This window comes from Gallinula chloropus, assembly GCF_964237585.1.
Source record: "Gallinula chloropus genome assembly, chromosome: 1".
NCBI classification, from domain to species: Eukaryota; Metazoa; Chordata; class Aves; order Gruiformes; family Rallidae; genus Gallinula; species Gallinula chloropus.
Genome location: NC_140085.1, coordinates 203758580 through 203779059, shown reverse-complemented (window position 1 = coordinate 203779059; position 20480 = coordinate 203758580). Strand labels below are relative to the sequence as shown.

The following is a 20480-nucleotide window of genomic DNA, read 5'->3' as shown; positions in this document are numbered from 1 at the left end:
AAAAAGAATAGCCATTCTCACAAAACATGCTTAGGATTCAGAGCTTTTAATCAACAGGAGCTGAATTCTGTTGAAGCTGGTTATTTTTCAAAAAACATTTAAGCCTGATAGTTACAGAAAAGCCTGTAACTTGTGGGTGCCTGAATTTATCAGAGCATCTCCCTGGCAGTGCTCAAGGCCTGGTCATATGTGGATCTGGGCACCTTGAGCTAGTGGAGGGTGTCCCTCCGCATGGCAGGGGAGTGGATTTTGATGTCCTTTGAGGTCCCTTCCAACCCAAATCATTCTGTGATCCTATGGAAACTTCACTGGGATTAGGCTTCAAAAACTCAGGGAAACCCAACAAAATGCAAGTAGAAATATCTTTCCTTTTGCAATGCTGCTTTTAAAAAAATCTTTCACATAAAGCAAACTGTTTTCTTAAAACTTGAGATAATCCTTACACATTGACAAAAAAAAATCAAAAATTTGATATAAACAATAAAGTTTGTGGATTTATGGTGAAAAGCCACTGTATTCTGCAGGAAAAGACAAAATTCACTACAAAAAGCAGTGATTTCAGTACCTCTGGGAAAAAAAGGCTTGAAGTGGTGAAAAAAAAGTAAATAAAAATTAAGGAATCTTTCCACCTCAGGCACCCATGGATGAACACAGCTTTCTGTTAAGCCACAAAAGTACATGACCTCTGTGAGTATAATAAAAGCTTCATCTGCTACTTTAGCTTCCTTGGAAGCTAGACCTTATTTCATCCAACAACTCCTATGTCCCATGCAAGTCTGATAATTTTGTTTTACATTCCACGTGGCCACCTCTTTGGACAATGTACCTTTATAAATTACTACTACTCTATAGTGGCCATGACTTAATTAATACAGTCTAACTGAAACTGATTCAAAAGGGACACAATACAACCGTTGGATCTATCAAAGTTTCAAATTTGCCTACTACAGGAGAGATAAAACATTTGCATTTTTATAGTAGTGTAAATTTCCAATTTTTAACAAGAATTTTTATCACTTAAATAAAAGGTTGTAAAAGTTATACCCTGGCTGGTAAATTCTGAACAAAGAGAAATGCCACAAAAAGATGAGAGCTGTGGGAGCCAATTAAGGCCCAGTTTCCTGGCAGGTAATGTAAGATTGCAGTTGTGTTTTAGTTTTGATATTCATGACAACTGAAAAGGAGAAGCAAAGAAAATCAAGATGAAGATACTAATTCTTTGGCATAAGGTGGATTTTTCATAGCATTCTGAACTTGGAATTAAAATAATGGAATGAGTGGATTCAAAACACAGTATCAATTTTTGTGCTTTAGTATGAGAATACTAAATCTGAAGTATTCTGCACAGGTACCTAGATAACAGCTGTTCAAATAGAGAGTGATGAGAGGAACAATGACAGGGCAGAGAAGGCAGCCAACCTAATCCACCTGAAGCAGCTACTCCCAGAACCATAAAAGACAAGCCATTAAGCTATCGTCCCTGCTACAAAATCTGCAAAGGCAATCTATCAGAAAAGATTTTTTATGCAAATTAAGCAAGATTACTACTTAAAGAGCTATAGGACGTTTTATGGAGTGCCCATGTGAGTGAATCTGGGGTCTGAACATGACAAATGGTACAAGTTTTATTAAAGGATATCTATGGAAAGAACCAAAGGTGTGGAAAGGTGAATGGAGGATGAACTAGAATGGGAAAACAGGTATAAAAGGGCAGGTCACACATAGGGAGGCTGCCAGTCAGTGCACATTGTCTCTAGTTATCAGATTTTATGTATATTTTAAGATTGACTTATAGTGTGGTCCTCAGAGTTCTTTAACTCAGTGAGAAGACAACTTGCTTGTCTCTCCAAGAAAAGACTTTCTGCTTGCTATCAGTGAATGAAAATTGAAGCTCTTTGCCTTGCCCTAGGCGTGAAGGAAGAATCCCACACCTTCTATTCCCAGATTTGCTATAGTAGCTTCAGTGCGCAACTTCCAAGAATTCAAACCTCATATACCTTTGGTGTCCAATCTACCTTTCTGGGGATGTAATTTTTGAAACAGAGCAATAGTAAGGGTTCCAAAACATAAACAAAGTCATTATACCTCAAATAGTGAAAGATCAGTAAAAAAGTGAAAATCTTAAACTGGTACTGAAATGAAACAGTACTACCATAGTTCTTATACAGGATGGGAAAGGATGAGAGATAACAGCATTCCAGAGACATAGATCAAAATATCTTGATAAAATGTAATTTCTTAATAGGAGTAATTTATGTAGACAAACTTATTTCCAAAAAAACCCTCTCAGAATTTATGCAAATAAAAACTTGCGGTATTAATAAACATTTCCTTGATTAGAAATCTGAAAGTGGTATATATGATTCTGAGGTCAAACAGTCTTCATTTTAAGTATATGCTGCAAGTTTTTTAGCAGCTGTTTGACCAGCCATCCAAAGGAAAAAATGTTTTTACAGATGATTTAAAACCACCTCAGCCCAACAGTATGAAATAAATATTTTCATTTAAAATATAAGGTCTTGTTGGAATGAGTGGTGGGTTGGGTTTTGGTTGTTGGTTTTTGTTTTTGTTTTTTTTTAAAGTGAAATTAAGCTCTTTATTTACTTCTTGTGGAAAAAAAATGTTCCAGTTTGTTGGAACTGAAGCATTTCTTTCAATGTTGATATTCAGCTGACATTTGCCTGGATTGCAGTTTTGTCTCTTAAAAGCAGAAATTCTGGGTCTCCTCTCTCTCTTTCTCTTCTGCTGATACCCACAGCCATGAGAAGATACTTATCTACAGACTGGGATGGACATAAATTCCATGTACACTGATGTATATTATTGCTGAGCTATAATCATGTATCACAAGAGAGAGAAACAACAGAATACATTTACGATACAACCACAAGGAAACTGGGAGTATAAGGACCAAGAATTACACCCAACACAGACATCCACACTGATTCATAAGCTTCGCATCTTATTGTCAATAGTAGATAAATCACTCCAGACAGACAAGCTGAAACACTATTGTGAAGTTCAGTGCCAGCTCTGCTAATTGAAACTATTCAGAATGCTTCATCCTAGGAGAATGTTCAATATACCAGATTTTTTGTTTTAATTTAAAGTGAAAGCTAACATCCAAATAACAGAATTTCCACCTGTGAAGAAATCACATATTTCTATCAGTTCCATCATCAGGGCACAATATGGAGCAAAACATGGCTCTACTGCATTTTGCATATACTGATTTGCTCACACTTTGGGTAGGCAGATTTCCTTGTTTCACTTTGCTTTGCTTTTACTGAGTGAATTCAAACCTGAAAAAAATGAAACACCTGTTGTTTTTCTGTCTGCTGTTGTGTAACACTCTCAGAACATCTTCACACTTCTATAAATTCTGCTATAATTATTCTACCATCTGGCCTGTATTTTGGGTTCCTCCCCATCCCCATTAAATGTCTGTAACAAAGCAGTTGCTTTTGTTATTTTCTGCACTGGCAGCAAATGTCTTGACAAGGCAGCCATTAACTAATAACCTCAGTAGAGACTTACTGCTTCCTCAGGACATGCACTCCTTCAGTACAACTGTGGTGTTTCAATAGCTTCTATTTTCCTCTTGAAAAAATACCTAAATCAAACCTGTTTCAGGTAGTAAAGGTAGAACGTAATCTTTTATAGTGAATGAAATGAAGGTATGAGGGTGTGAGAAACTATATCACAAAACCCATGATGATGGAGTTGCTTATATAAAACTGAACCAATCCAATGTATGGACTTCATAGAAATATAAATCTGAAGATAATTTTCAGAGTTAGGAGATAATCTTTATTGAATTTCTGAATACTAAACTTATAATTAACTAATGGAAAATTGCATTTATAAAAATCAATAATGAAAGGTTAAAAAAAAGGAAAGTTAATTAAAAAATAATCAAGGCTAATCAAAGTCTTGGTGTAGTATGCATAAACATGAATTAGAATCACATTTAAAGAAAAAGACGATTTAACTGAAATGCATAATGAGAAATAATCAACATTCTCTGTTAAATTACATATAAAAATAAAACCAGAAATTGTATTTCAGATGTGAGCTGAATAGAAGCTTGAGAAGCAAAATAGACTGATAATCTATTATTAAGAATTGCTTTAAATACATATTTGTCACCAAGAAAATAGTATATAATAACTAGTAACTGGTCATCTATCACTACTTTCCATTGTCACTAACAAAAAACCCCACAATTAACTGCTCACGGATACAGTTAAATATCTACTGTAAAGTTCTGCCTTAAAAAATTGTCTCTCTTTTACAGTGTTTAAATAAATAAGTGTAAATTATTTCTTCATAATAACTCAACATAAAAATGAGAAATCCAAATGTACAATATTGCAGTTTGAACAATGAAAAGGGAAAAATTCTCTCCTGGTAATATAATGCAGCCGGTTTGTCAATGTCTGAATGCAGTAATAGATGGAAAGAAAAACTTTTTGAATATGCTTGATTGAAAGCCATCTATTACTAATCTCATCCTGTTACACTCTGCTACATTGTCTCCACTTTGTATGGGAGATGTACACCACACGGAAGCTTGAGCTGTAATCTCAGGTTTCCATTTAAGAAAAATCAATCTAAGTAAGGAAAATCACATGCAGATTAGTCACAACCAAATAAAGGTAGAAGTCACAAACTGCAGAGAATACTTGCAGATTATGAACACTTCTGACTCAGCATCTGACAGTCAATACTATTCACGAAAATCTTCTTCATATTCTACTGGACAAGACTCTGTAAATCAAGGTCAAAACCAGCAGCTTTCTATTTCTTGCCTGGAGGTAATAAAAATCTGTCCCTCCTAAAGGAAAATTCCTCCCTGGAAGGTTCTTGCAGTTTCCTCTTTTAGTATCCAGCATGATGAAATCTGTTTCCTTAAAGACTAATTAATTCAGATAAATGACTTTTCAAAAAATTATTTTTCTGTTATCTTGAATATACATCTTTTATTACTGATAGACACAGTTTAGCTAATTTTTTTCTTCTTCACTGTCAGACTTCAGATTGTCAGAGCTGTTGGCAGAATCTGCACTTTCTATTATCAGCTCTTGTAAACATGCAGAATGCATGTTTCCTTTACTTGCTTCAAAGACTAGCCTTCTATTAATTACTATAACAGCTCTATTAGGATCACTTCATTTTATGGTTTTACACATCTCTACAAGATTAAAAAGTTTGTCTTAACTTAGATGTAAACATTCATCCGAGTAAATAAATCTATCTTCCCCTGACTTTTCCTCAGAAAGATTAATGACCAAAATCTAAGATGTAAATCTATTGTTATGTTACTAACATTACTGTACTTAAAGTTACTGACTTCAAATTGCTTTATCTGCAGCACTTCACATTTCTTCATCATTAAATCTTCACATTTCTCACCTGCCTTTAAGTTTTTACATGCCTTTTCACACATTTTCTATGACTCTTTGGGATCTGAGTTTGGAAAAGCCTCCTGCAGTGCAATTCATATAGTAGACCATGTCAGCAGCAGACTGAGGTAAAATGACTCATTAAAATTACCTGTATAGCAAGTGCTCGAGCTACAAGACTTCTAAGATATTGTAAAGGATCTTCTGGACCTTCCCACTTGCTTTGCCATGTAAGGGGACACTGAAATAAAAATATATTTACTGAAAATATCCATTTCGAATCTTTCATAATTACATTTCAAGCTAGGAATGTGAATGAAATTAAATAATCCAGAGAACATTATATCTACAAAGAAAGAAGATAATACAGGTAATATAATGATCAAAGCATACAACCACTAAAAAGAAGGTCATATTCCTGCTAATTCTTTATGTGGCCCACAGAGATGCAGTGCTGATGGAGAATGTACTAGAACCTCTACAATTCAATACAGAAACATCAGTAGGTTCCACAAGTATTTCAAAAAGACCTCAGTTTCTTTCTCTGAAAGTCACAATGCCATCTTTTCACCTGTAGCCACAGGTTCCCCACTCCTTTGTTGCTGCCTCCTTGGACTTGAACACATAGTTGTGTGGCTCTGTGGTGAAGTAAATCTGGTACAATTCCTCCCCATGATTATTTCCTCATATTAGAGTGTTTGTAGAAAAACACCTGAGAAGAAAAACCTGCAAGGCCTCCCCCTATAAATTTCTCATTGACTTCAAAAAGAAAGGCTTAAATGATCCTTCTGTTAGATTTCCTCCTTTTAAAAGAAGGATAAAAACATTAATTGCGCCTACTCCACAGGAATCTGAAAACCACACTGAAATTGACTCTGCGAGAGTCTCCTACTTAAGTGAAAGAGAATTGATGTAAATTATTACCTGGGGAATATTGCACAATGCTGAAGACATTGAGCAGAATAAACAGTTTATACTGTTTAACATTCGCAGATGCGGTTTTAAGGAGGTTCACAGTCTAATAGCATATGTGCTAAACAGGTTTTCAGAGGTTCATTATGGAAGTTGGTAAGAAAAAAAATTTTTCAAACTAAATACTTCATATGGATTTTTTATAAATAAACCCCAGAAAATATCTGGATCTGTGGACACTAATTAATAACAAAATGAATAAACTAGAATGCATAAAAGCACAGTTAACCATATGCTTTTTTTCATAATTATGATTTTTTGGAAAAGTTTTTGTATTTGAAACTATTATCCTTGCATTTTTTGCTATTATCCTTGCTCTTTTGCTAGATCTGCATTTACAGGCAGCTCACCAATCCATCATTTAGAAGGCATTCACCTAATGTTGCTAATATATCACTCTAAATTACCCTAAGTTTCAAGTAATAGCTTAGTTAATTGTTAGTATGGCAGCATATTTCAGATGTACACTAACACATCAATTTTGCAGAAAGCAAGCACGTCGCTGAAACCATTAGAAGTCATACATTTAATGAGTTTCCCATTCTATTGGTAATCTAGCAGCTTCTTCAGGTGCTATAATCTTAAAAGAACTACCACCTTGGTGCTTATAAAATAGAAGTTTTTTAATATACTCCTTTGTTACACGATGCACGCCCACACTAAACGAAACAAGACCAGTGTAAGGAAAATACACAACACAAATCACTGAAGATGATAAACATGCTGAGGTTTAGCTGCCGTGCCAAGACCGCAGCGTTAGCCTCTCCTGAGGGCTGCTGAAAAGACTGCTTTAAGGTCACAATCCAAAGCCATCTGTGTCAAGGTAAGTGGGAAAGGAGGCAGATGAAATATCAGCAACAGTTCAATAGAACAGGAAGCACTGAACTGATGTCTGTGACAGATAATGCATAGAATCTTTACATTTTTGTGACAGCCAGCAGCTTCACAGCTCCTGCTGCTTCCAATTTAAGTGTGCTTGCTTAAGCACACAAGCAAGTGGTATCTTCTTGCTCAGCAGCAAGAAACGTAAGTACTCAAACATGGCCACTCCGTGCGTCATTTGCATTCACCGTGACTTGTACTTAGCACCAAACTTCTACCACAGCCAAAAACATGTTTAAAAAGGCAATGAGACTGCTAATGTGAAAAGGTTAATTCATGCTAATTGTACTGCAATTTTGCTAACAAATGCTGCCTTGTGAATCTGAAAAGACGAAGAACTGAATTATTGTTTTAATTAGAAATGTGATAAATCAGTAAGTGCACAACAATCTTTTAACAGTATTGTTTCTCACATGAAGATAAACAAGACATTAATAGGAATTGTCGTTCACCATAAGGCCAGTCTCAGTACCTGTGCATTAGCATCGTCACAATTTATCAATTGCTGCGGGTAACCACGGAGTTTCACATCAATGTTTGACTACCTCTGGAATTCAATTATCTAGCTATTAGTGATAGAACATGTACATCTCCAGTCACAAATTGTACCAGTTCATAAATATGCTCAGTTTGGTGACAGAAAACATGGAGAAAGTAAATGTACAAACTTTGGTTGCTTTCCTCTTACATCAAAAATGTAGGTTGAGATGATAGGCTGTACCTGTTGTATCAACCTTTCTGGTGTGATATGGCAATAATCCTTAATGAATAAATGCAGAGAGTGAATTGTGATTACAACTGCAGTAAAATTTAAATTTTAAGAAACTGGAAAAACGAAGAAAAGGGACAGATTTACATGTTTTAATGGCTAATATATTTGACTTGTCTGGAATGATTTGGTATTTGAAATGGAAATAGAATTCCACAACTTCTAATCTTAGCGGATTTGTCCTTAAGATAAAACTTGATGAAAGTATAATATACTCAGAAGCTTCTGCAAGTACTTGAAGCAACAGATTTCTGGGTTTAAATTCCAGGAGAAACACGGTTCTGGTCTAAGGTCGCTCTCAATAAAGTAATTTCATGTTAGCATACCAATAAAAGAACTTGGAGCAAATGATACATATGTATCAGAATTCTGGTTGGTTTCTGCGGGTTTTTTCATTATTTATAAAGTAAATTCATGACAAAATTACTTACCTTCTGATTTAGCAGAGCGCTTGCTAGACTTTGTACTTCAGAACTCAGTAATGAGGTACCTCTGATGACTTTACTTAAAGCAGCAAGTGACTGATGGACATTTTGCACAAGGCGGATGGCATTGAATTGTTCCAGAGTAACGAATGATAAGATCGGAGATCCTTGCTGCTCCACAGGTGGAGACATCTTCTGATGAATCAGGTTAGAATTCTAAAAAAGAACACGTGATGTCATTAGGTTAGAATTGTAAAAAAGAACACTTGATGTCATTACCTTATCTCTCTCCGGCCCAGCTGAGGTGGGCAGGGATAGAGCGGCTTTGGGGGGCACCTGGCCTCCAGCCTGGCTCAACTCATCACGATGTGTCAATATAGGCAGCAGTAGTGCACTCAGCAAATCAAGACTGTATTGGGTACTACAACCCATGCTGCCAGATGCAGTTTTTGCTTTGATAAAACTAGTTCAACCTAGAAGCAAATTAAATACAAATAAATAATATATTATGTGTAAATCCTGAGTAGCTCCAACTGAGAGTTACTTCTGCTTTCACATTGAAATTTGATTGCTTACTTTCATTCCATTAGAGCCACTGAAAATCCAAATTTATTCAATAATTTCAAGAGATGGTATCATTTTGAAAATCTTAATTCATATGCAGCTTGTTACATAAATACATTTTAGCATGTGTCTGAAACTGTCAACCTGACATCTAACAAAATGCTGCACTGAAGTCCAGTGATGGAATTTAAACTCTTATTAGAAAATTTTACAAGACACAAATGCAAAATGAAAACCCTAGCCTTTGGGACAAAAATATCTTTTCCTATTTCAAATTCTAATTATTTATTAAAGGTAAAATCATATTTTACTTTCCCTGAAGTATCTCGTCATTAAATAACAAGTAGTTTTGACTTTTGACCAGATTAAACAAACTTCTGAACTGTCATATGGCATCTTGCTTTCCAGGACACACAGGATTTCAGTCTCCATAATCATTCCCAGGCACTGTAAGTTTGTCCCATGTTTTTCAAGTTCATACTGCACTCAACAACCAAGCAAAAATATGAGAAAAGCTAAGTGAAAGACTAATGCAGGTACTTTGGTTTATGAACGACAGAAGAATGAAGGATAGAGTCTTGCCTATCACATTATTAGAAGGGCATATAACAATACTTACTATGCAAAGTGGGAGAAACACAGTATTTAGAAACACCATGTTTTGTATCAGTTTCACTTCATTTTTTCTGAGAACACATTTTGTTGAGTACACTACAAATGTAATGTAAACCTAGCACGAGCAAGCTGATGATTTCTTATTGGAGTGTTTGATTTCACAGTGAAAGAAGAACAGACACTGCAACTCACAGGCTTTGCTGTGTCTTTCACATGTGCTGTCTTAACTCACAAAAAATTCAGTGACAGAGAAGGCCTACAGGTTCCTTCATACTTCCCATTACACAACAGCCTCCTATGAATTGCATAGTCATTTCATCACTCTTTTTAATGCTTTCTCCTGAGAATTTGTTAAAACAACCCATCTGTCATTTTTATAGGAAAATTAAACATGAATACCGATATCAGCTTATACATTTAAGGTTCTATTACATTCCCTTAAAATCCATTATGTATATAACTCACATCAGCTTTAAAAATATCCTCATGACCTGCTTGGGAATTAAGATGAAGTACTGCTAAAGCACTGAGTGCTCTTCCTAATCATAAGAAAGTAAAGATAGGTTCTAATCTTTAACATTAAATACTATATTATGTTACCAATATTAAATTAGGTGTATTTTGAGACTTTGATCATTTTCACTCTTTCACTTCTCCTCTTGTTACTATCTCAGTACAATGTAAGACTTCGTACAGTCTCACCTGAGCTGCTCCAGAGCTTTTCTTCACTACATTCCTAAATTAAAGCTTTTTCTAACTCAAATATGTTCTGAAAAATGCCTCCTCAGAAATATAATAGATATAATGAAAATAAAATCATATATCTCCACTAGCTCTTCATTTGATTTAAAAATTCCTTTTTGATGGTTGGTGGTTGGTTTTAGAAACCTTCACTAGGCTTTTGATGTATCTATTCTGCCTATTCTTTTAGATATTAGCCTCTCACTGTTTATTACACAAATTTTTCATTGTTGAAAATATAAGAATGTCCCTATATTTCTGCTTCATTGATTGCCCTTGGTGAAAAAAAAAAAACACCCAACATTGTTATGCTAAGGCTAAGATTGTGAATATAAAAGAGCAACAACGCATTAATTTTCAAAACCACTTTTGCAATTTTCCTGAAGCATTATGCAATTTCATTAAAATAATGTTAGCCTTTAATTCACAAACACAACAGAAGACCCAACACATACTGATTTTTAAGGCAGAACACAACAGGACAGCTTATGATCATATATTCAGCAAACAGCATTTCGAAGTAGTTGCTTCCAAATTTTTATTATGGGTGGATCTTCCAACTTTCATGAAGATACTAAAGGGTCTCCCTGAAGCAAAGCAGAAACCGCATCCCCCTTGCAACAAGAACATAGCACTGATTCTGGTTCCTCTCTACTCTTGTCAGATGGCTGTTTGGACATGATGAAACACCTATACAGCCCCATTGCATCCTGGTACTTCTGTGCTTCTCTGAAAACTGTCATATGACAGGCAATGCCCAAGTTCCCCTGGAGCGTGATTTCCAACTGATCCAGTTATGCGACAATAGAGAGCTTACTTAGGACCTCTTCTACACTGTCATGATGGAAAGCTACGTGGGAGGAGAACAGACACAGGGACACAGGCTGGTTGAATTACTCTGCTAGCCAGCTGGCTGTAGTGGATCATCCTTCCACATTAAGGATGGTTTTTATTTTTTAAAAATCTGTTTAACATTTGTTTGTGGAGTTATTCAGAGATGGCTTCATTTTTTTCAGTTGACAGTCTTTCGTACAAATTATACTGAGCATCCCAATACTTGTTGGGTTTTTTTAATTAATGGCAGATTCATGAGAGTTTAATTAACTTATTAGTGTTACACTGTTACTAAATCACACTGAAAGGCACTGCAGAAGCAGCTCTAGGACAGTAGCCATTACAAGGGTGTTTTCCAGTGGCAAGAACTGAAATGTATGTTTTAAAAGAAAGCTTCTATAAATGAAAAGGTCAAGATATTCTGTATTAGTCTAGAAAATCTAAAAAGAAAGAGGAAGTGGAACTTTCAACATGGGAGTGCACTGATTTAAACCAGATTTTAAGTATCTGAAGTAAAATTGAATGAAAAATTCCAGAGCCAGCATTCGGGTTGGACTAACAGACTGTGGATGAAAGAGAGGCAGCTTCCATGATTCTATTGTTATGGACAGACAAAGAATAATATACTCCCCACAGAATCACAAAACAGCTGAGGCTGGAAGCAACCTCTGGAGATTGTCTGGTCCCACCCTCTGCTCAAAGCTACTGCAATTGCTTAGAAATGTATCCAGGCAGGTTTTGAATATCTTCAAGGATGGAGACTCCACAATTTGTCTGGGCAACCTGTTCCAGTTACTCCAGTTGGCCAGCCTGTTGGCCCCACTTAGTCAAAAACCCTGTTGCTGACACCAGCTGCACAAACAGTTGTAGGACCTGTCCACTCCTTGTGTTCTTCACCTTCACTATAGGGATCAAGAAGGAAAACCACCTAGGTCCCCATGCCCTTAACCAACAGCCCCAGCCCATGTAGTCATCCTTCATAATGCTCCAGGTTACCCTTGGCAGTATGATTGGGGCCTATGTGGAAAAGCATCAAGGGCTAAGAGCCTGAGTGCCAGAAAAGCCTTAGCAGTCAATGTCCTAGATCTGAGCCACTGGCAAGCAGCAAACTTCCCTAGATGACAGGTCAGGTCAGAAAATGGAAGCATCCTCTGCACAGCAAGGAGTATGCCCACTACTATTCCTCACTGCTTGGTTCTGGGTGCTTCTGTGTACATTCGCTGCACAGAATTCCCAGCCTCTTCTCAGCTATGAGAGTGCTAAATCTGTTCTATAAACATAAATCTTGAGGTGGAGCAGAATCTTTCCTCCTGGTGCCAGAAGTCTCACGTTTCCAGCCTTTGCCATCACGTAAGTCTTCACTTACCATCAAGAGGCAAAGACTGTCTGCACCTCCTTCAGGAAAGTTGGAGGCTTGGTTCTTCAGCCTACAGTGTTTCAGAAAAGAACCGTCTGATTTCTGGTGCTGCAAAATCCCATGATATCCTCTGGTAGCACCTTTGGTGACACAAATGCTGAACAAGCACCCATCTCCTGCAAGTTAGAAGACTCCTGCTGCCCTAGCCTCAGAAACATCCACCAGGTAGTCCCTGCATCTCAAGACATGCAGAGCTGCATCCTCCTTCTGGACCTCTGTCTGAGTCAAAGTTCTCATCTTAGTGGGTCCATTGCTCTAACAGCAGCTGGGGTTTGCCAAGAAGGTAATGATGTGCCTGAGCAAATCAAGTCTGTTCTCTTCCCAATCTACTCAGCAAAGTTGCTGGTCTTTTGTAAGTTATTCTGCACAAATTGCTGTGCCAATTGCTCTGTGCATTTCATGCCTCTGTTCGCAGCACTCAGTGCTACTGATTCAAAGATTACAATTTGCAGTCATTAAAAAACATGAATATTATCTTAAACTTCAATGTGGTATAATTCTTCAGTGGTCACATCACTAAGCAATACAAATTTATCAGCAGTTGGCCAATATTAGGTAAAAAATTTGTTTATTCATTGATTTCTGAAATGCATTGACTATTTAAATTCTATAGACATTCTGTAAATTTAGCTCTATTGTACACTTTGAATTATTTAGATTGATTTTTGTAGTGTGCAACACTGATGTTAAGTCCAAAGAAATACCAAGATGCTGTCTTATCTAAACGTGGACACTAGGTTTCGAAATACAAAAAAATCATAATATGGTACTGAGATTATACAGAAAAAAAAGATGTCCACATTTAAAGATTATGATAAATTATTCTACACACCAAACCTATGTCAAGTGGCAAATTTTGTTACGGTACATAGACGTTCAATAACTGTTTTCAAAGTATTTGTAAGATAATCCTTTTTGAGCTATTTATTTATATACTCAGTACTGGAATAAAAATGTTTTAAAACACAGTTAATCTCTGTCTACACATTAACAAGCTTCTGAGCCTTTTTTGCCTCTGGAATAAAAAGTAGCTGATTTTAAAAACAGCTTTGAATTTATAAATGGATCAGCTTGATTCAATTCAGATCTATACAGGCACTTCCTGAGTTCCAGTAGTTTGAAACAGATATTCAACCATTCTTACCAACTATCCTTAGAGGGGAGTACATTTGACATGTAGAAGACTAATATTTGCTTCTTGCAAATAAAATGTCAGGTATTGTCAATATCTATTCCATCTGCCTCTACTTTACTACTATCTGTATCTGTCAGATAAAAGAAATAAAAATAACAACCACCAGCACCTCATGAGGTTCAACAAGGCGAAGTGTGAGGTTCTGCACCTGGGTCACCGCAATCCCCAATACCAATACAAACAGGGAGATGAATGGTTGAGAGCAGCCCTGAGGAGAGCTGGTGGATGAAAAGTTGGACATAAGCTAGCAAGGTGTGCTTGCAGCCCAGAAAGCAAATCATATCCTGTTATGCATAAAAAGAATTACGCCCAGCAGGTTGAGAGAGGTAATTTTCCCCCTTTCAAGACCTCATTTGGCATACTGGGCCATGAAGATGATCAAAGGGCTGGAGCACCTTTCTTGTGAAGACAGGCTGAGAGAGTTTGGCTTCATCAGCCTGGAGAAGTGAAGGCTCTGGAGAGACCTTATTGCAACCTTCCAGTACCTGAAAGTATAAGCTGGAAAGGGACCATTTACAATGGCATGTAGTGACAGGATGACATGTAATTGCCTTAAGATGAAGGAGGGAAGTTTCATGTTAGATAGAAGGAAAAAAATTTCACGGTGAGGGCAGTAAGGCCCTGGTATAGGGTGCACAGAGAAGCTGTGGCTGCCCCCTCCCTGGCAGTGTTCAGGACCAGGTTGGATGGGGCTTTGGGCAACCTGGTCTAGTGGAGGGTGTCCCTGCCCATGGCAGGGGGTTGGACTAGATGATCTTTAAAGGCCCTTTTTTTCGCAAGCCATTCTATGACTCTATGATTCTATAATAAAAAGTGTGCAATAAAATGTAAATGCATCCAAAACTGAGAAGAAAAGGTTTTTTACAAACTTCACAAATAGATATTTTGTGATTTTACTTCTTCACAACTGAGGAATCATTTTAGCTCATATTCTGCCTTAGGGAAACTAATGTTGATAAAGGGCATTAGTATTTATGTTTTTTTTAAAAAAAACTTAATCAAGCAAATGTCCCTCTCCAAAACTTACAGGAGGTCAGAGGACACCCTATTCTAAAGGAGATCTTAAATCTGCTAACAGCATAAAAATGTTACAGAATTCAAGAATGTTCAAGATAAAACAGGAGCAATTTTTTTGAGATACTATGAGCGGTAGAAATGTAGGTCAAATACAAATGCATGTAGTATCTACAATACAGAGAGAATACAGGCATACTGCATAATTCTTTTTTCCTGTATTTAAGCAGAGAAATAGGGGAGAAAGTTAAGCCCTGTGTCAAGTCTGGCTTCCCTTGCCAAAAAGAACTCAAGCTTGGTTACTTTTATTTGGGTAACCAAGACCAGCAAAGACCATAGCCACCAATTTGGACTGTGTGGCTTCAGCTTCATGGTATGGTATACTCTCAGCTTTATGACACAGGTTTTAAAGAACAGCTTTGAATTTGCAGTGCTGTTGATTAATAATGATAAAGAACTAATCATTAGAGAAATGTGATGTTACTAAGCATTTCTTACTGTTTAAAAGTGTATTTATCAGTTTCCCAACACTACAATCAAAATATCTCTTCTGATTGTATAAGTAGACATACAGGGAACAGTTTCACCTGAGCTCTTTCAAGGAAGGTTTGCAGATCTAAAGGCTTGCAAAATTCGAATCTAAAATATAGCAGCATTCTCATTTGAAACACACACAAGATCTTGTCACCTCTATACATAGAAAAAAATGCTAGCCTGGTATCCTGCACAGAGCCCTCATTGCTATTTACACAGACATAACATTATACTTACAACCTCAAATGCATTCAATTTCCTTTTTACTTCCTATGTCAATATTCAAGGTAATTTCTTAGAGCCTGCTTTTAATGGGAGGGGGGAAAAACGTTGTCTTTTCAAATTAGCTACTTTCCTACCTGGTTAAGTTTCTTCCAGAGATTGAGAACAGGAGAAAGTTCAGTAGACCAGATTTCTCTGTCAAATTTGCAGCCAGCGGTTACTGCCCTGCTCAGGGTCCGAAGCTGTGAAATGACCTGAACGATAAGAATACAAATGCAAATCTTGAAGGAGGTAAACAAACTTTTTTTAGCACAAAAATGCAAAATAATAGCAAATAATGTCCTATTTATCTATGTACTATGCTTTTCAACTACTAACAATGATGCATTCAAAACACAGACAATACCCATATCCAAATATCTAACTTGAGCCTCATTCCTATTAAGCCCAAACAAACAAATCCATGTTTTTCTTCTCACACTTCTTGTCTTCGTTCGGCTATAATTTAAAGACTAATGAGGTGTATAATTAATCAAAAGTCTCTATTCCAGAAAATCTACAGGCAAAACTCAAGCTCTGCCCATAACTAGGCTTCATCTGTCATTAAAACAAAACCAAAACAGAACCCCAGAATATGTTACTAAATACAGACAGTAGCTGCCACCAAAACTCCAAGGCAGTTATCAGTTTATTCTGATCTCTTGCAAATCTCTTACTTGCTTAGATATTCATGCTACCTCGAATTGTTTAAATGCATATGTATTAATTTAGATAAAGAGAAAAAGCAATTAAGAGTAACTGGAAAACTTTCAGAAAGAATGGGAGCTCCCAGTTCATCAGGTCCAACTGCCTTTCATTGTTAGTGACCCCAGTAGCTCCACATATGAAATGATCACACACATGGATACATTTATAAAGGGAGATTACTGAAATTATGGTTTTCCAGTGATACCACAATCTGTCCCTTAATCTGCATATAGACCCATTAGTGATTGTAGGCATTTCAGCTAAATTTTAAATTTAGCTAATTTTTTTGCAAGATGACATGTTAAAGAACAAGTAACTAACTCTCTTCTCTTTTGCTTAACCTCAAAGAATTAAACGATAATAAAAAATATTAATCATTCATAAGGATTGGAATACTTAGCTGTGAGACAGAATGATGTAGTAAGTTGCATTTGTTACTTATTTTTTTACTCTTGAAAGATGTGCAATGACACGGTGTTTTCTTTCACTGAAGCAAACAGCATGAGCCAGCAATGTCCCCTCATGGCCAAGAAGGCCAATGGGGTGCATTAAGAGTGTGGCCAGTGCGTCAAGGGTGGTTATACTCCTCCTCTACTCTGCCCTGGTGCAGCCACGTCTGGAATTCTGAGTCCAGTTCTGGGTTTCCTAGTTGAAACACTGGGAACTGTGGGAGAGAGTCCAGTGGAGGGCTACAAGGATGATTCGGGGGCTTAGACAGCTGGGTCTGGTTAGCCTGGAGTAGGGAGGACTGAGGGAATCTGATTAATGCTTATCTATGTCTAAAGGGTGGATATCAACAGGACTTTTAATGTTGCTCAGTGACAGGACAAGGGGCAATGGGCACAAACTGGAAAACAGGAAGTTCCATCTCGGTATCAGGAGTTTTTCACTGTGAGGGTGACAGAGCCCTGCAACAGGCTGCTCAGAGTGGTCGTGGAGCCTCCTTCTCTGAAGAGATTCAAAACCTGCCTGGATGTGATCCTGTGCAACCTGCTGTAAGTGATGCTGCTTTAGCAGGGGGTTGGACTAGATGATCTCAAGAGCTCCCTTCCAACCCTGACCATTCTATGATTCTGTGAGTTTTATTTATCATCTCTGATGAAGACTATGAAGCACTACAAGATGATAGCACACTAAACCACTGTTTTAACTTTTGTAATATTTATTTTAATTTTATTCTTAAATGTCTTACAAGATATAAAATATAAAAATATATAAAGCATAAATATAAAAGAATCTAACACGTAAGCTTAGCTTTCAAAAAGCAAGTTTAAAAATACCTGTTATTAAGTTAAATTAGTACTCTCTTTTCTTTAAAAAGCTGACTTAATAGAATGTTAATTATGAAAAAAATATTTTTAATTCCCACAGAAATGACACTATAATCTGCTGTTGTAGAAAATTATGCATACTCAGTGACTCCACATCTCAGAAATGCTGAAAATATGTTTTCTATTTCTTTGTCATATTTAAGGAATTAAAGTGAAATGAATTCCATGTCCTAAAACCCACTATATCATTTGTAGTCTATTTTAATAAAGTACTTTAGTCATGATCCTGCAACTCATTTTGCCAAGAGAAACTACATGCATACCTAATTAATACCTGAAGGAAGCATTTTACTATATTAAAAACTTAGTTTTGTCTAATCTGAAGTAAACTACCAGAAAGGAAGGCAACAAGAAGTTGCAGGAAGGCAGAGGAGTAGCTGGAGTGAACAGAGCTTTGCCTAGGAACAGGGTATGAGCCAGGTGAGAGCTTATGGGCACAGACCACAGGACAGACCAACAACACAGGTGGTGGTTTCATAATACAGGCTCTTTGAATGAGAAAGTAGATGATGTCTTCTGATAGCTTGAAGGACCCCAATAATTACATGCTTTTATGCCCATGGGAGACTTCAACCAACTCAGTATCTGCCATGAGGGCAATGTGACAGGGTTCAAGGAGTGCAGGTGTCTGGATTCAGTGAATACAATTTCTTTACAATGGCAATCAATTAGCCAACCAAGGGAGATGCTCTTCTGAATATGGTACTATTAAGCAACGAAAAACTGGTAGAAGATGTGAAGGTTGAGGGCAGTCTTAGCTGCACCAGCCATGAGATTGTGGAGTTAAAAATCCCAAGAGAAGAGTTCAAGGCAAGTAGTAGAACCTTGGACCTCAGAAGAACAGATTTTAGCTTAGTCAGGGGTCTTCTTGCCAGGATCCAATGGGTAACTGCCCTAAGGGCAATGGGGGACATAAGAGCTGATTAATCTTCAAGAATAAATTTCTCAAAACAGAAGAACAGTTCTTTCTGATGTGCAAGAAGCAAACACAATAATCAAACTGAAGAACAGGAATGGCAGAAGATCAATGCAGATTAAGAGGAAGGCAGTGATCTCAAATCTAAAAAGATAACCCACAGAATATAGAGGCAGGGATGGACTACCCAGGAAGGACATAAAGACATTGCTCAGTTGTGTTAAGATGGAGTGAGGAAAGCCAAATCTCAGCTGGGTTTAAAAGCTGTAATAAATGTGAAGGCCTACAAGGGCTTCTGCAAGTATTCTGGTAGCTAGAGGGAGGAAAAGAAAATATGAGCCACTGCTCAGTATAGCTTCTATTACAGAAAATACCATTTCATCCTCTCATTCTCATAACTTAATTTTAAACTTTAATAATTCTTTGTGTGCTCCAGCTATTGTGTAGAGCAGAAAAGATTCTTGTTTAATTTAGCAAAAAATTATTTTCTCTGATTAATGTTTTGATCATAGTATCTTTATCATTCTTGTTACTCTTCCTCTGTTTCACTCTGCACACATGCAAATGTCCTGACAAGCAATACAGATAATAAACACACATTTGTGCCTTCCAGATATCATTCTTTTAGCTATAGTCTGGCTCTTACAATTTGTTTTTGGATAGTTGCCTGAGATAATTTGCAAAGAAATAAAACATTTATATCAAATATACTTTAACTGGTAATTCAGTATGCAGTACTTCATATAAATTTTCATGTTTATACTATAAAGCTGCAGAAAGCTTATAAAATTGCTTTGTGAATATGGGGGGTTGAAAATATTAAGTATTGTACTATTTTATAAGTGCCTTCATAGGTATAAACACTTAGCTCCATATAGCTGGAATGAATTTGAGAAGTAATGACTGTAAGATTAAGTAATTAAACTATTTTCTAACTGGTGTATAAGGCTAGCTGTTTATTTCTAATTGTCTAATTACAAAATTTGTCTATATAATTAAATGGGAGATACACTATCAATGCATTATTTCAATCTTTGTTCAGTGCAACTACATCTGTTTCTACTTCTAAATTTTATCAAAGCAGCCCAAAAATTATTGGGATGAGTTTGTCAAAAGTTAACCACTTTAATGGTTAATGAATGGTATTGAAACGAAAGAAATTATATTTTATCTCTCAGTGTTCTAGACTACTCTATCACACTATGATTTTTATCAAATGTTCATGGAAATTCTTTAACTCTCTCTATTTCATCCCATTTCTTCTCTCAAGTGTAACAGGTATGATGGTAGCATAGCTTACTAGCTTATTACTAGTTTCCATGTCAGTACACTGTTTTCAGTTGACTGTACTTAATGGATTGGGCTGAAATTTTGTGTACTAGTGACTCTTTTTGCTTGAATACCTTTTTGAAAATTTTTGCTTAGAACAGTCATTCACCTTCAAGAAATAGAGGAAAACAAACCTAAGTCATGCCAAAATACTCAGATTAACCTCATCTTTGAACTAGTTCATCACTCCACACTCTTACTAAGGGACTACAAATTTGACAGACATTTTTGTATGCCATTTTTTACATCTATTAAATCTGTCCAAATTTAGGAAAGAGTTAGAGCATGTAAAGTAATAATTTATATTCTTGCTTGAGTAAGATGACAAGTTTGATTTTAGAACTTGAACTGCATAAAGATTTTCTTCTCAAATATCAGTGAAGTTTTTTTATAGTGCTGACCAGTCTTCACTACAGTCAGATGAAGTGTAAGAAAAGGTCTACTCAGCACTCTCAAGCTAGTCCCTTTGTGACTGTTATGCAAAAGAAAAAGGAATTTGATTTTTTAATTCAGGTTGGGAAGGACCTCTGGAGGTTTCTAGTCTAACCTCTTGCCTGAAGTAGTGTGA

At 36.5% G+C, this 20480-nt stretch overlaps 1 protein-coding gene across 1 annotated transcript in view; it reads right to left on the bottom strand.

Moving 5' to 3' along the window:
* Nucleotides 1-20480, bottom strand: part of DYNC2H1 (dynein cytoplasmic 2 heavy chain 1) — a gene marked incomplete at its 5' end in the record, with an annotated part of 161593 nt that overhangs the window by 20812 nt on the left and 120301 nt on the right. Inside the window, 3 exons of the mRNA XM_084274663.1 lie at nucleotides 5557-5646; nucleotides 8460-8669; nucleotides 15727-15843. Of these exons, the coding sequence (XP_084130789.1) occupies nucleotides 5557-5646; nucleotides 8460-8669; nucleotides 15727-15843 (417 nt within the window). The remainder of the gene's footprint in view (nucleotides 1-5556; nucleotides 5647-8459; nucleotides 8670-15726; nucleotides 15844-20480) is intronic.